Source organism: Stylophora pistillata, chromosome 11, assembly GCF_964205215.1.
Source record: "Stylophora pistillata chromosome 11, jaStyPist1.2, whole genome shotgun sequence".
In the NCBI taxonomy this organism is placed as follows: domain Eukaryota; kingdom Metazoa; phylum Cnidaria; class Anthozoa; order Scleractinia; family Pocilloporidae; genus Stylophora; species Stylophora pistillata.
The window spans coordinates 24746107-24759722 of NC_142529.1; the positions used below are offsets into that span (position 1 = coordinate 24746107).

The 13616-nt window shown below is 38.7% G+C and overlaps 2 protein-coding genes and 1 pseudogene across 3 annotated transcripts; all 3 read right to left on the reverse strand.

The window, feature by feature from the left end:
• Positions 1 to 1024: 1024 nt before the first annotated feature.
• Positions 1025 to 3751, reverse strand: LOC148720785 (uncharacterized). The gene is made up of 3 exons (XM_088738186.1): positions 3054 to 3751; positions 2133 to 2591; positions 1025 to 1451 (listed from the first exon to the last, which is right to left on the reverse strand). Exons 1-3 carry the CDS (start codon positions 3361 to 3363, stop codon positions 1138 to 1140), a joined length of 1083 nt encoding a protein of 360 aa, XP_088594312.1. The 5' UTR covers positions 3364 to 3751; the 3' UTR covers positions 1025 to 1137.
• Positions 3752 to 4577: 826 nt separating this feature from the next.
• Positions 4578 to 6655, reverse strand: LOC111339889 (BTB/POZ domain-containing adapter for CUL3-mediated RhoA degradation protein 3-like; annotated as a pseudogene). Its single transcript, XR_002695704.2, has 2 exons — positions 6180 to 6655; positions 4578 to 5152 (listed from the first exon to the last, which is right to left on the reverse strand). The product of XR_002695704.2 is annotated as a BTB/POZ domain-containing adapter for CUL3-mediated RhoA degradation protein 3-like (transcript).
• A 3038-nt stretch (positions 6656 to 9693) lies between these two features.
• On the reverse strand, positions 9694 to 13199 carry LOC111339875 (uncharacterized). Its single transcript, XM_022946602.2, has 3 exons — positions 12920 to 13199; positions 11478 to 11945; positions 9694 to 10738 (listed from the first exon to the last, which is right to left on the reverse strand). Exons 1-3 carry the CDS (start codon positions 13167 to 13169, stop codon positions 10542 to 10544), a joined length of 915 nt encoding a protein of 304 aa, XP_022802337.2. The 5' UTR covers positions 13170 to 13199; the 3' UTR covers positions 9694 to 10541.
• Between the last annotated feature and the right edge of the window lie 417 nt (positions 13200 to 13616).

Below are 13616 nucleotides of genomic sequence, written 5' to 3' on the forward strand. Positions count from 1 at the left end.
AAAGATTCAGGTCTGAGCGATGTTTCGCGAGGGAGATATTCAGAGAAATGTTTTACTCAAATCCATAAGGCTTTGTTTTGAGCTCCATGTTTGCGTCCCTCTGAGGGGCACAAATATGAGGGCCTGAGGATGACAAAAGCATATGTCATCGAGTTTTGCTATAAAAAGCCTGTAGTCGTCTTCGAAGGGCTCGTAAACACCCATTTGAGCACTTTTTCTTATACAAGGGCTGTTTAGATTGCGAAATCTTGGCAGATAAGCCACTTTTTCTAATCGACATCACAGCATTTTAATATCGTGTCACGCAAAAGCTTAGAAATTTAACCTTGCTTTACCCCTAGACGAAAAACCATATCAAACTTAATATTTTTTTAAAAAAGACAAGTCTTCAACTTTTCTGATAACGTACTAGCTAAAAAAGTCATAAGGACTGATAATTCCTTATTTATTTATTTATTTATTTATTTTTTAATTTTGATGACGTCTCGTGAAAACTTAGAATTGACCAATATGGGGAGGCAGTAAGTAGATAACCTATGTAATGTATTTTTTAATAACAAGGGGAAAAATGGCTAGGGGAGCATACTTCTTGGTCCTTCAACCTTGCAACTTAGTTCCATCCAGGGGAAGGAGGAACTCTCTCATTTTCCCTGGTTGAAAGATGCTTTCTTTTCTTCCCCCGACACTTCTAAAAAGGGTGTGGTAAACAGGGCTGAAGCCTTTTAGATAGGGCATAATTTTGACTATCAATTTTTTTTTTTAACTAGCCATGTGTCTGGTAGTACCTGGCTTGGAAACTTCCCTCAGAATTTTTCGGAACTAAATGCTATTTTATCTCGTTTCGATAGAAAATGAATATCACATGAATTTGCCTTACGACGCCAAGAATTAAAACAAGATGGTGCTGTTTCATTCCATCGCTTCAAATGCTTGTCGGGAAGTTGAACGCGTCTATGCTATGATTTTCGAAACCTGCTCAGGCAAATTTGATTAAGTGCGTACTATATACAAGAAATACAACATCTTCGTCAAACGTAACGTTTAATTTAATGATTTGGTCTCCACTTGTTACAAGTCAAACTTGCCGCTGAACCTCGATTAACTGAACAACTAACAAATGAAAGCCATAGAAACCTTTTACTTCTTGAATCCAAAAACTTCCATTTCACTTATAGTGAAATTCTGGCTCCCCTGCAAAAAAGTGGCAGCATTCTGCCCGGTAGGACACTGGTACGAATTATTCAGGCTGACAAAGCAGTTGTTGGAATTTGGTGCACTTACAATACGAAGATCATGACCTCCTCCAAATGTGGGCCCATTTCCATTGTTACAGTAGATTGCATTCCCTTCTTTTCCAGTTATCAGCGGTAGCTTTGAAGCTGGTAAACCGTTAGGGTTGACAAGGCTGAACAGAAACGATCTGGGGGCTTTTTTGTAGCTGGCTCCACTAGCTAAACAAAAACAACGAAAGATATGTAGATTAAACTGTGATTTATAAAACCCCAATACTAATTACTGAGAATTTGAAACCTTTGCATGGCCTTAATCACTAACTAGAGATTAAGCTCAATTTTTTCAGCAATGGATCCATGTTTCGAGCCTGCACATGAAACTCAACTTATTTCCTGCGCTCCACGTTAGTATCATATGAAACATCTCCGACCAACCCACTTTTGTTAGCAAGATGTTTTCGAATTATTGCGTAAAACTTGATTTGAATCGCAACTTCAAGTGGAGCAACACTCTTGAGCGGTAACGTTGTATTACTTCAGTGGGAAGAACATTTGAAAACCTTTGCTCTCCTAAATGTAGTCAGTTTCTCGGTCTACTGTGTAGTCCATACTTAACTGCATAATCGCATAAAAGAAAAAGATCTTCTGTCTTCTTAATAAACTGAATACTGTTTGGAGCCGCGTGTCAGTTTGTTTAAAACACGCAACTTAACATGACCGAAGTTGAAAGCACGAGAGACTGGTTACAATGAAGAAAAGCAAGGAGTTATGGGTTTTCTCGTGCCAAATTTCCATCGCACGCACAGGTATTCCATTGCACACAGCTCAGGTCTGATGGGGAACAAATTAGTCGCTTTAACTCTGTTGTTAAGAGATTAGGGAAGATGCATAAAAACTTACCGGGTTGATACCATTGTTCCTCAGTATATCCTCCAAAAATAGAATTTCCACTCTTAATCACTGTTACTGTTGGCCCCTTTCGGTCGCAAAAGGAGTGAAAGTTGGAAGCATTCCAGCCATTCCGGGTGGCGCGGTACAACAAAACGTAGTCGTCACTTGCACTCTCAAGCGTGTCTCTCAACCAGTCAATCAAGATATGACGTTGCTCTGAGGAGAGGATCACTGAGTCCTGAAAAGGTTGTGCCTTCAGCTCTCTGAGTATTCCTTCGATTTGATAGAATTCGGCCTCGCTTAACAGCTCCTTGCGAACGACTGTATCTTCGGGTAGCACGAGTTTCCCAGTCCGAAGATAATTTAGGATGTACCGGAAGTGGGTTCCATCTCGATCAATGAAGTAGGTTCCATCCTCGTCAGGTTTTGTGTCAAATCTTCCTGAAAACATGGCATGTAACACAGAACCTGGAAAAACACGATAAAAGAAAACTCTTTGTTGCTGCCTCAGTCATCGAGAAGTTGTAATGAGGAACAAGTTCAACGGGATCGATACGAAAGCAGACAAAGCACAAATTCCAAATATGAACATGCTTTAAATAGAGCTTCAAGTTCGAGAATATTTCATAGGTGTTTAATTGACAGATCATGACTGATAGAAAAATCATTTTTAATCCATGGATGATGAACGACACATTGCAAATTGTAAATCAAATTCAATCAAACTAATGGCAAAGAGTTAATTACTCGTTTCTGAGATCGGACTACTTGAAAAAATGACAATAAAGAATTTTCTTTCACAACATAGAACGCAATATTTCTTTCATTTTCACCGAACCATTCCCCAAAGCCATTCAGATCAAATATTTCGATAACCAAATTTCAGACCTCTGATTACACAATAAATGCGTTGACTAATGCCTAAAGTACCTGAATCTTTATTCATGGTTTCCAAACTGGTCGAGAAGAGATGACCGCCAACGTTGAGTTTCAACATCGTCGAGAAATGAACATGTTCCAGTTTCTTTGCAACCTCTTCAAAAGCTTCTTTTTCTTTGCGAACTTTGCTTATCTCGCGCCTCAAAATACCGAATGCATCAGTAATGTGTTTGTTCACTTCATCCAGAGCCTCGTCGTCGGGTAAATCTTTCTTTAAACTGCCAAAGGAAGACAGCTCCGTTTTTTCCGCGTCGTTGTATTTGTGTGAGTCAGCTTTCTTCGAAAAACGGTTGGAAAGCATTTTAACTCTCTCTAACAAGACGTCGACAGGTACCAAATGCAGAAAGTGTTCCAAGAATGAACAAAAGCTTCTTTGTCTACATATTTCGCGGAAAATGCACGTGGTCTTGATTAATTCTCGGTATTCCGATTTCTCGGAAACAACTGGCCGTTTAGGACGCTTAGTCACGCATTGATATGAAAATTCATATGTGTTTCATGGTCAACTTCGTTTCGCGTGCTACTTTATACAAGCATTGAACTAGTCACAACACGCAAGAGTGTTTTGACACATCCCTAACCGTCCTGAGACATCTTTGTAGTTTACAAAAATTGAATATTGTGTGAATTTTCCGACACAAACTAATAAATCCTTCAAGGAGCTTTAAGGAAGTGGAACGCGTTATGAGCCCTCAGCAGCCCTTTCTGGCTTTATCAAGACCTGATCCGACAAGATTAGATATGGGTTAACCGCTTACAAAGAATTACGAGATGCCAGGACGGTTAAACCAAATAAATTAATTCACCGTAGGTACCTTTCCTGAGAGACTAATTCAGAGAAATTGTTTTCGCTAAAAACCTAAAATCTTCAGAAAAGACAAGTCTTTACGAGGTTTTGTGTTCATATGTATCATTTTTTTTCAATGAGCAGGTCATAAGTCAAAGTAGAGGAAACACGGCTTGTCATGTTCTCAAGGGCGGATCCAAGATTTAGTAAAGGGGGGTTCAGAGAATCCGAGGGCATGCTCCCCTGGCAGATTTTGAAAATTAGGTCTTTAGAAACACGACTTCCAGCGTTCTAAGGGAGAATTTAGGGGGTTCGACCGAACCACTCGAACCTCCCCTGGATCCGTCCCAGTTTCTTAAATTCATGAATTGCGCTGGATTCCCCCCGCCCCCCCCCCCCCAACCCTTTCCTTCCCCGTTAAAAAAATTATCAATTATGCCACAACAGAACTTAAGCGAATGTATAAGCGAATGGGCCATTCGCTTATACAAGGTGTCCACTCAATAGAACGGAGCGAAATAGTACACAGTGCGATAGCCGAACGGTGTAGTGAAAATGGGAGGAAGTTACGCTTCCGACTGGAATATACAGGCTAGCTTTCTAAAAGTGTCAAATAACTCATGCACTCTTACCATTATATATAGAAAACCCAAATCCGGTTTTGTTTGTTAATTCTACTCCTCCACCTTCCGGTTAATATCCTCGCGGATCTCCAGCCAGAAACAGTCTTCGCAAGCGTTTTTTTTTTTTTTTTTAATAACTCAAGATTGTGTAAGTAACAACAACCCAATTAATTAACTGATAAACAAAATCTCGAGAATCAAAGACAAAAAGCGATTGTTTACAAACCAGATCAGTCCAATAACAAAGTTTTAAAAACCTCTTAGTTCTCAAATCCAGGATCAGGGACATGATTTAACCATGAGGAAATTTACTCACTAGCAAACGTTTACAAAATCAGCTGAAATCTCATCAGGAAGGGAAAAAATGACAAAAACGCCTCTAATTTTTGAACTTAAACACTTCCATCTCTTGCACAGTGAAGTTTTGATTCCCTGTTAAAAAAAGGCTACCGTTCTGACCGGCTGGGCACTGGTACGTGTTACCAAGGCTAACAGAGCAGTTGTTAGAATTTGGAGAGTTGCATATGGAAAGGTCAGGTCCAGTTCCAAATGTTGGACCATTGCTACTGTAACAGTAGATGGCGTTACCTTCTTGACCACCTCTCAAAGGCATCTTTGTTGGTGGCAGACCACTGGCATTGACAAGGCTGAACCCGGAGCTCTTTTGTACAATGCAGTACCTGACAAAAAATATTTGCTGAGTTAGATTGGTTGAATACCATTTCTCAAAAGTAAATAGGGATAAGACCACGACAAGAAATTGTCACAGCAATGATCAATGTCTGTGCTTGTGGGTAAGAGTTGTCACTTTCTGGTCAGTGCATCATGACCTCTGAAAAACACTTTGCCCTTAGCTTAGTGTGGAATGAGACTGAAATTCACTATTCCTTGAAAGAAAGGAAGTTAACTAGTCACACTTTTTAAAAATAGTGACGAAGGGCTAATGCTCGAAACGTCAGCTTTTGTAATCGTTACGCTGGCCAAGTTACCATTTCAACTTTGTTGATATATCCAAATTATTTCGTTACTCCCACCGACGCAGCCCCAAACAGTTTCTTTCGAAACTATCAGCCTTTATCCTTTTTAAAAATAGTTTCATCAAAGGCTGTAATTTCACTATGTAGGTTTTAACAATGACAAAACTTAGGTAAAAGTATACAAGAAGTATTCCCGCCCATCAACAAAAGTCCCTCTGAGATGAGGGACTCCTTTAAAACTCGAGATTCCCATTCAGGCGAATGGTCATGTAAAAAGGTTTAGTCCATGGAAATAAGAGCAGGCTGACAACTCTATCATATCACTGTACAAGAAAGAAGAGGGGGTTAATAAGATCGTCCTGTGGATTTTTTCTGAGAGTTATAAATTTTGGAAATTGTGAAACAGAGTACTTACTGGATGTTTCATATATGAAGTTCACACTATGGGTTATAAAGCGTCCCGGAACAAGCTGTTACTGATTGTCAATCTGATTTGGAATTTTTTTATTATTGCAAAAGTGGCACTTCCTGACCGATTCAAGTTTACTTTCTTGTTTTGCTTTATATTTTCCCGACAGTTCCCGAGCAAAATACTTCTTCCTTCCGTGAATAATTTGTAAAGGGAAAGTAAAAAAAAAACTGTACGTGCAAACTGTTAGGATAGGATACTCTATCATAGAGGGAAAAAATAGTAAGGGAGTTTGATGGGGCTAATAAGAGGGTCTCTTACTTAACGATTGCCATGATTGTGCAGTATATCCTCCAAATATGTAGTTTCCACTCTTTACCAAAGTAACTGTTGGTCCTTTGTTATCACAACAGGAATGAAAGTTAGAGGCAGCCCAGCCATTGCGAGAAGCTCGATATAACAACACGTAATCGTCGCTCAAGCTTTCGCGAGTGTCTTTCAGCCAGTCTGTCAGGGTTTCGCGCTGTTCTGAAGAGAGAATTGCAGAATCTTTAAACGGCTTTGCTTTCAGCTCATTGAGTATCCCATCGATTTGATAGAATTCCGCCTCGTTTAACAGCTCCTTGCGAACGACTGTATCGTCGGTAAAACGAGTTTTCCAGTGCGAAGATAATTTAGGATATGTCGGAAGTGGGTTCCATCTCGATCGATGAAGTAAGATCCATCCTCACCAAGTTTTGTGTCAAATCTGCCTGAAAACATGGCATGTAGCATGGACCCTGGAAAAGCAAGATGAACAAAACCCTTTTGATACCTAAATCCAATTTTTTTCCATGAAAAATCAACTACACTTCGCAGTTTTGACATGACATGCAGTTTGACGGGTGGCATCGAGCCTCTTTTAGCGTAATATATTCAGTCAACCAGAAGTAATGGAGGGTTATTTAGGACAGAGTTTCACTTGCTTGTGGCCACAAAAAATGTGTAGAGACACGGGTGTAAGGGAGCCTTCATTATTTATGGCGGGGGGAGGGCTGGCAAGAAAAATGGGGGGGTCATGATAAATTCAGGAACTAAAATAGGAGGTCATTACAAAAATTTGGGAATAATGAAGGGGGGCGGTTCAAAAGCTTTTTGTTGTTACACTGATCATCTACAAATGTGGGTTTAAGTTTGTAGAACATTTCTGCTACCTGCCATACAAGATATAGGGAACAATCGCTAACTTTGCATACACTGGAAAGCTGTTCTTCTTCAAGCTACACACAGTACCATACCAAGTTGGACACAGTACCATAGGATATCTCTTATATTATGTTATTCATTTTGTATCAACTTTAGATTTCAAACTCTAGAACTGTATTGTTAAGGTGTTTTTGCAATAAAATTAAATATTCGAATAAGTAAAGATTTGGTAACACATTTGACAATGAAAAACTGCGATAAAATATTATAAAGCATGACACGACGTTTCGATTCGACGTTTCGATTCGACGTGTGATTCAAATTACGTCGGATATACGACGCGTTATTTGTTTCAACGCATTGCTGATCATCGATATTCTGCCATTGGTCGCCACCTGAGAGATGCCCATGGGAACATTGACTTACTCAATGAGAGCCAGTTTAGAATGCTTAAAAAATGCGGCACGAAATGGGATTGTCTTGTTTATGAAATGTTGTACATAAGAACAATAAGGCCCAATTTAAACACCCAGAGCGATTCCATTAGGGCTAAACTCTTTGTTTAACTTTTAACGTTTTGTAATTTATTCACCGCTTCATTATATTTATACTCGATTTTATCATTTTAGTTTACTTGATAATGACGTTCTGGAAACGTCGAAACGTCGTGTCATGCTTTATAATATTTTATCGCAGTTTTTCATTGTCAAAAATTAAATATATGAAAGATATTTTTCACTTCTTTTAAACTAGCTGCCTTGATAGTCCTAGGGGGGAGGGGGGCTAGCTATTATAATATTTTATAATATAATATAATATAATATTTTATAATATTTTATAATATTTTATCGCAGTTTTTCATTGTCAAAAATTAAATATATGAAAGATATTTTTCACTTCTTTTAAACTAGCTGCCTTGATAGTCCTAGGGGGGAGGGGGGCTAGCTATTTTTTCAATTACAACTAGAGGGGTAATGACATTTTTTATTCTTTTCGCTGTTGCATAAATAGCGCTATCTACTGCGAGGATCGTGCATCATACGTATCTAATACCGCAGTTCAAAATATATGAACTTCATATATTCATTGTATCTGATTTATCATCGCGGGTTCATTACGAATCAACTTAACGGCCTGTTCCCAGTTGGCTTGTTAGCTCAATTGGTAGAGCGCTGCACTAGTATCGCAGAGGTCAGTGGTTCGAATCCCGTACAGGCCTGGTTTTATTCAGGTCTGATTTTCGCTATTGCATAAATAGCGCTCTCTACTGCGAGGATCGTGCATCATACGTATTTTTTATTCTTGTAGAGCAGGGTCAGGATATTTTGTTTAGTCTCACTGAAAATCTTGCCAGCACACCCCCTCCCACAAATAATGAATGCTCCCTCAAAAAGTTATTTTGCATTGAATTAAAATCTAGTTAAATCGAAAACAATTGCTTTATGGTGTATCTTATATGTGATTAATTCCAACATGGATCAATCACAATGATCACGAGAAGAAAAAGAAGCTCTTGATTTTCGAACAAAGTTTCGTTGCCAGCGCCTTAGGAAATGTAAAGAGAACCGCAGAATATGTATTGTGATTTAAGAGAGCAAAGGGCTAAACGTACTTGCTTTATATTATGCGAGTCTGCAATTTTCTCCTCAGTGGAATTCATTAAAAAAGACAATTAAAACTGGCTATTTTAAAAATTTAGCAAAGCATATCGACGCATAAGAGTCGATAATTTGCGAATGAGTGATTCCTTGAACCAAACCCTTAAAGATTAAAAGTGTTTGCTTCCGTCACGAATCATTTCAAAATTTCTCGCGCTTGATTATCTTTACCCCTTTAGTATTTGTATGCCCCACCAAATAATTTCCTTCACGTAATCTTTCCTGTCTCCATTAATGACAAATGCACAGCAACTGGCTTCCTAAATAAATCATAAGCACCTTTGTGCACGAGTGATTCCTCGCACCAACCCTTTAAAAGTGAAAGTTACAGCCTCCGTCAATGTCAGTTGTATCATGTCAAGTCTGTCGGGCCCGCAGTTGTTGTTCATTCTTCACTTCACTCCTTTGTACATCTTCACCTTTAAAGTATTTACATTTGCAGTTACCAAACAAGCAAACCGCTAACTTTTGGCAGTTTTCGATTGTTTACAATCAATTCCTCAAGCTATTTGACCAGTTGGTTCTCGAATAATTATTCACCACGAGTGATGCATAGTTAAAACTATTTTTCACGGTTCAACTCATTTGTTACTTGTCTCGTTAAGTTAGTTTTGCGGGAGGGTGCAAATGGGTCACCGGAGAAAACTCAAAGTAAACAGGGTTCATCCCCAAAAATGCAACAAACTTTCTTTCAATTAAGAAAATGAAATGTATATTGTCAGGATGATAACACAAAATACGGTGATGAAGCCTTGTGAAGGACGGATGAGATTTTTTTAAATGCAAATGGAAAACTTGTTTAATTTGCGGCAGAGTTATTTGGGACTACGCAATAGAATGTTGCGAAGCTGGATTATTTTCATAACTTATGATCACTCCCAAGAAAGTAAGCATTGTCCTCGAGGGTTATTTACTCATATTACATTGGCACACCAAAGAAAACTGGTAACTAAAGCTAAACATTTATTTTAAAAAGCTTAGTAGTCGTACATTTGCAAAGGGGACTTGCTTTTCCGGTTAACATCAATATTTTGTACTTCAAATTTTTCTTAAATATTAGAGACATTTATCTGCGTAGAAATTAAGATTGGTACATATATCTTATTAACCAAGCGCGAGGGCCGTACTGGAAGAATAGCGGCCCGAGGTCTTGACAGTACGGACCTCGCTGCGCTCGGTCCGTACAAAAAAGACCGAGGGCCGATATTCTTCCAGTACGGTCCTGAGCAAGCTTGGTTAATAAGAGATTTATTATACAACTGAAGTTCAAAGGGACACAAGTGCGGTATCATTCGGGGCCATTCGGGACAGTGCCCAGTCCAATACTTAGAAAATATTGGACCGGCAATAGAGCATTTTGATTGGTTGATTTTAGTTATTGGCCCTCTGACTGCCCGAGTGGTGTAATAATAGCATATAACCACCATAGGGTCGGAGACGGGGAGGGGAGATTATGAAAGCCAAAAAAGGATTATCATTAGATTACTGCAGAGCCCTACGAGGAAATCAGGTACATACATTTTATGGCACACAACCAAAATCCTACGACTCCCAGGCGATAGTTGATTGGTCCCTAAACTTACGTCATCCTCCCGACCAATCATACGCTAAAACTAAAAACCAAACGTGACTTGTTTACCGCATCGTTTTCCCGCACCTCTAAGGAGGCTGTGCGTTCTAACTTTGTGTTCTAATTGGCTCCTTATGATAGTTTCCTTTGTTCTGTGTGGTTGTTTTAACTTTGTGTTCTAATTGGCTCCTTATGATAGTTTCCTTTGTTCTGTGTGGTTGTTGTAATAAACTTTGACACTCCCTTGAGACTGCACTCCATATTGCAAGTTTATGACGACTTGATGTTATCAGCTCCTTTATAGCCTTCTTGCATGGTTCCTCCAAATGTTGGCTCGTAGTTACTACGGCAATAGATAGCATTTGATTCGTTTCCAGGAATCAGAAGTATCTTTGTTGGTGAAAGACCGCCTGGGTTTACAAGACTGAACAGGAACGAAGTTGGCGACCTTTCGCACGATCCAGAATCTAATGAATAAAAGTGCTTATATAAATAGGTAAATGATAGCCTCTGTTTAGCACCAAAATATACAGACAATAACATTTGGCGCGAAAATATGCAAGGATATTGCTTGTGGATATCATCTGTTCCGAGATGGGAATAGTTTTCCGAAGCTTAGGGAGAACTGTGAGCTTCGATCAAGGACATTTTCAATATGACAGGCGGAAACCTTCTACTACAATATTCTTTTCCTGTTATTGTTTTATAATAGGCTGTTACTGAGGCGCCAAAATGACGCAATAATCTCATGACAAGCGCTCGCCTTTATGTACACAGCTGGTTGAAATTCCAAAGTTTAAGTAAAGTAAGTTACGCAATTTGACCTGAATGTCCACACAAAATACTGCAACTCAAATTCAACAAGTTCTCAAAGGCGCGATTAACGATCTTTCTCTAACAAACATCCAGATGTGTTTAGGTCGTAGCTCATGAGTTAATTTGCGTCGAAGTTACTTTTTATTGTTTCTGAAATTGAATAATTTGAATGATTTCCCTGGAAACAAGCTCAAGTAACCCTTGTAAACTATACAAAGTGTTCTTAGGGTAAAACTTCAAATATATGCAACTATTTGCTGTTTCTATTACTGTAACGTCTAATTACTCTAACGCAAACTTCGCTCACAATGGTGCTACCTAAAATAGTCTCGCTGCAATTGATATGCATGATCTATTCAACACTTGAAAATATCTATCACTAAGACCTACCACACGACTTCCACTGATGTTCAGAATACCCTCCAAATATGTAATTTTTACTCTTTATCACTGTAACTGTTGGTCCCCTGTTATCGCAAAAGGAGTGAAAGTCGGATGCATTCCAGCCATCTCGAGAGGCTCTGTATAGCAATTTAACACTGACATTGTCCAGGCCTGGGGTGTTCTTCAGCCACTCTATCAAAGTTTTGCGTTGGCCTGTTGAAAGGATCTTAGACCCCTCGAAAGCGAGTTGTGGAGTCAGCGCTTTTATCATCTCTTGAACTTGATAAAATTTGGCCTCGATCAACAGTTCCTGACGTACAGTGTTATCGTCAGGGACGACAAGCTCCCCTGTACGAAGATAATTCAGAAGGTACCGGTACCGGAAGTGGGTTCCATCTCGATCAATGAAGTAGGTTCCATCCTCGTCAGGTTTGGTGTCAAATCTTCCGGAAAACATGGCGTGTAACATGGAACCTTAAAAAAAAAAAATGATATTTACAAATCGCATTGAGTTTGATTCATCTCGAAATATTTCCGAATTTTTAAGATACGATATTTCAATGGTTTAGTAGAGAAAGCCTTCTCTTTTTCTTCTTTATTCAATTTGTTCTTGAAGTTAACATACGCTTCCAAAAATTGATATTTTCTTTTCATTTTTTGATACTCAGCTAACATGGGAGAAGTTTGATTTCCCACGAGCAATCCCTCGAATTTAGAAGCTCACAAATCTTCAAGGGATCTATTCAATGGTTCGGAAATTGGAATCAGTACCAGTCTCCTCCATCCAAGTTGCTTTTCGGTTCCTCCCTACCTATTAGCTGTTTTAATACCCTAACAGACTTCTATTTCATCGTTTTCACTCTCGTTGGCACTCATAGTGATTCGAAACGTTATGGCACCATAACAGTGTTTGGAATTGATTAGACAATCCTTTAACAGCTTTTAATATCATAGGTGACAAATTAATCCTTAATTTTGGCTCAAGATTTCAGCGTTAGTTTTTAATTTCACACGTGAAATTATAAAATTACCATGATAACATCTCTTGTATCTCGATCAGAGCAAAGATGGCATCGAGATTTAGGATGGTGACCGTTGAAGAAGTTACGAAATGAAAAGAAGCGGCCGGAAATTATTAACAGGCACGAAGAATTCGAAAGGTATTTTTTGTGAAGAAACTCAGAAAATTACAAACTTTAACAATAATGTGAGCTTTAAAAGAAAACTATATTCTTCTTCATGTTTATGGTTTTCGATAGAATAAACCAGTGGAAACAATTACGGTTGTGAACGTAATTTGTCACCCACGATATTAATTAAAAGGTAATCAAATGGTTTTCTCGTGAAATTATTTCCTGATTTCACTCGTCGCCATTTGATTACATATACTAACAGGGTTATTCTAAGTTTATTTCCTTGAAACGACTAAGATACATTGTCTAAGATACCTGGATCTTTATTCATGGTCGACAAACTTGTCGAGAAAAGGCGGCCTCCAACATTCAGTTTCAGCATCTTCGAGAAGTGAACATGTTCGAGCTTCTTCGCCACGTCATCGAACGTCTCCCTTTCCTTGCGAACTTTAATCGCCTCCTGCTTCAGAATGTTGTAAACTCCATTTATGTACTTGTTTACCTCTTCAAAAGCTTCATCGCTGGGTAAATCGAACGCTTCTTCAAGCTCTCTCGGTGAAGACATCTTTCTTTATAAGAACAACAAGACACCTTAGTGCAGAACAAAATAATGTTGTGCTTTTGTAGATAAGCAAAATTACCATAAAGCAATTGATTCCGGGAGTCATTGAATTTTCAGGGAACGATGAATAATTTATTACTTGGGTGGCCATTCAACCCGTAATGTATGTCTCTACGTAAAAGCAAACGCGATTAAGCTTTGTTACAAGGAGACCCCGCTTTTTTTCATCACTGACTAGGGGACTTCCTCAAAGTGCTTCTTAACGTTATTCTGCTCTTGGTTTCGGTAAATTGCGTGTAAATTTCTCACTCTTACGAACATCGACTATTCGTAAATGTCTACGAAAAAAACAAAACAAAAGAAAACAAAACATTTCCAGGATGTATTCTCCTTGAAAATAGTTTAGGAAAACTGTTACAGAGGTGTAAAATCGCAGAGAGGACAGTTATA

Excerpts from the sequence above, each read along its gene's own strand:
- LOC148720785 (XM_088738186.1), bottom strand. The coding sequence starts at position 3,363 with ATGCTTTCCAACCGTTTTTCGAAGAAAGCTGACTCACACAAATACAAC. Across the intron at positions 2,592-3,053 it reads AACCATGAATAAAGATTCAG|GTTCTGTGTTACATGCCATG; the intron begins GTACTTTAGGCA and ends GTGTTTTTCCAG. Across the intron at positions 1,452-2,132 it reads GGAACAATGGTATCAACCCG|CTAGTGGAGCCAGCTACAAA; the intron begins GTAAGTTTTTAT and ends GTTTTTGTTTAG.
- LOC111339875 (XM_022946602.2), bottom strand. The coding sequence starts at position 13,169 with ATGTCTTCACCGAGAGAGCTTGAAGAAGCGTTCGATTTACCCAGCGAT. Across the intron at positions 11,946-12,919 it reads GACCATGAATAAAGATCCAG|GTTCCATGTTACACGCCATG; the intron begins GTATCTTAGACA and ends TTTTTTTTTAAG. Across the intron at positions 10,739-11,477 it reads ACATCAGTGGAAGTCGTGTG|ATTCTGGATCGTGCGAAAGG; the intron begins GTAGGTCTTAGT and ends TTTATTCATTAG.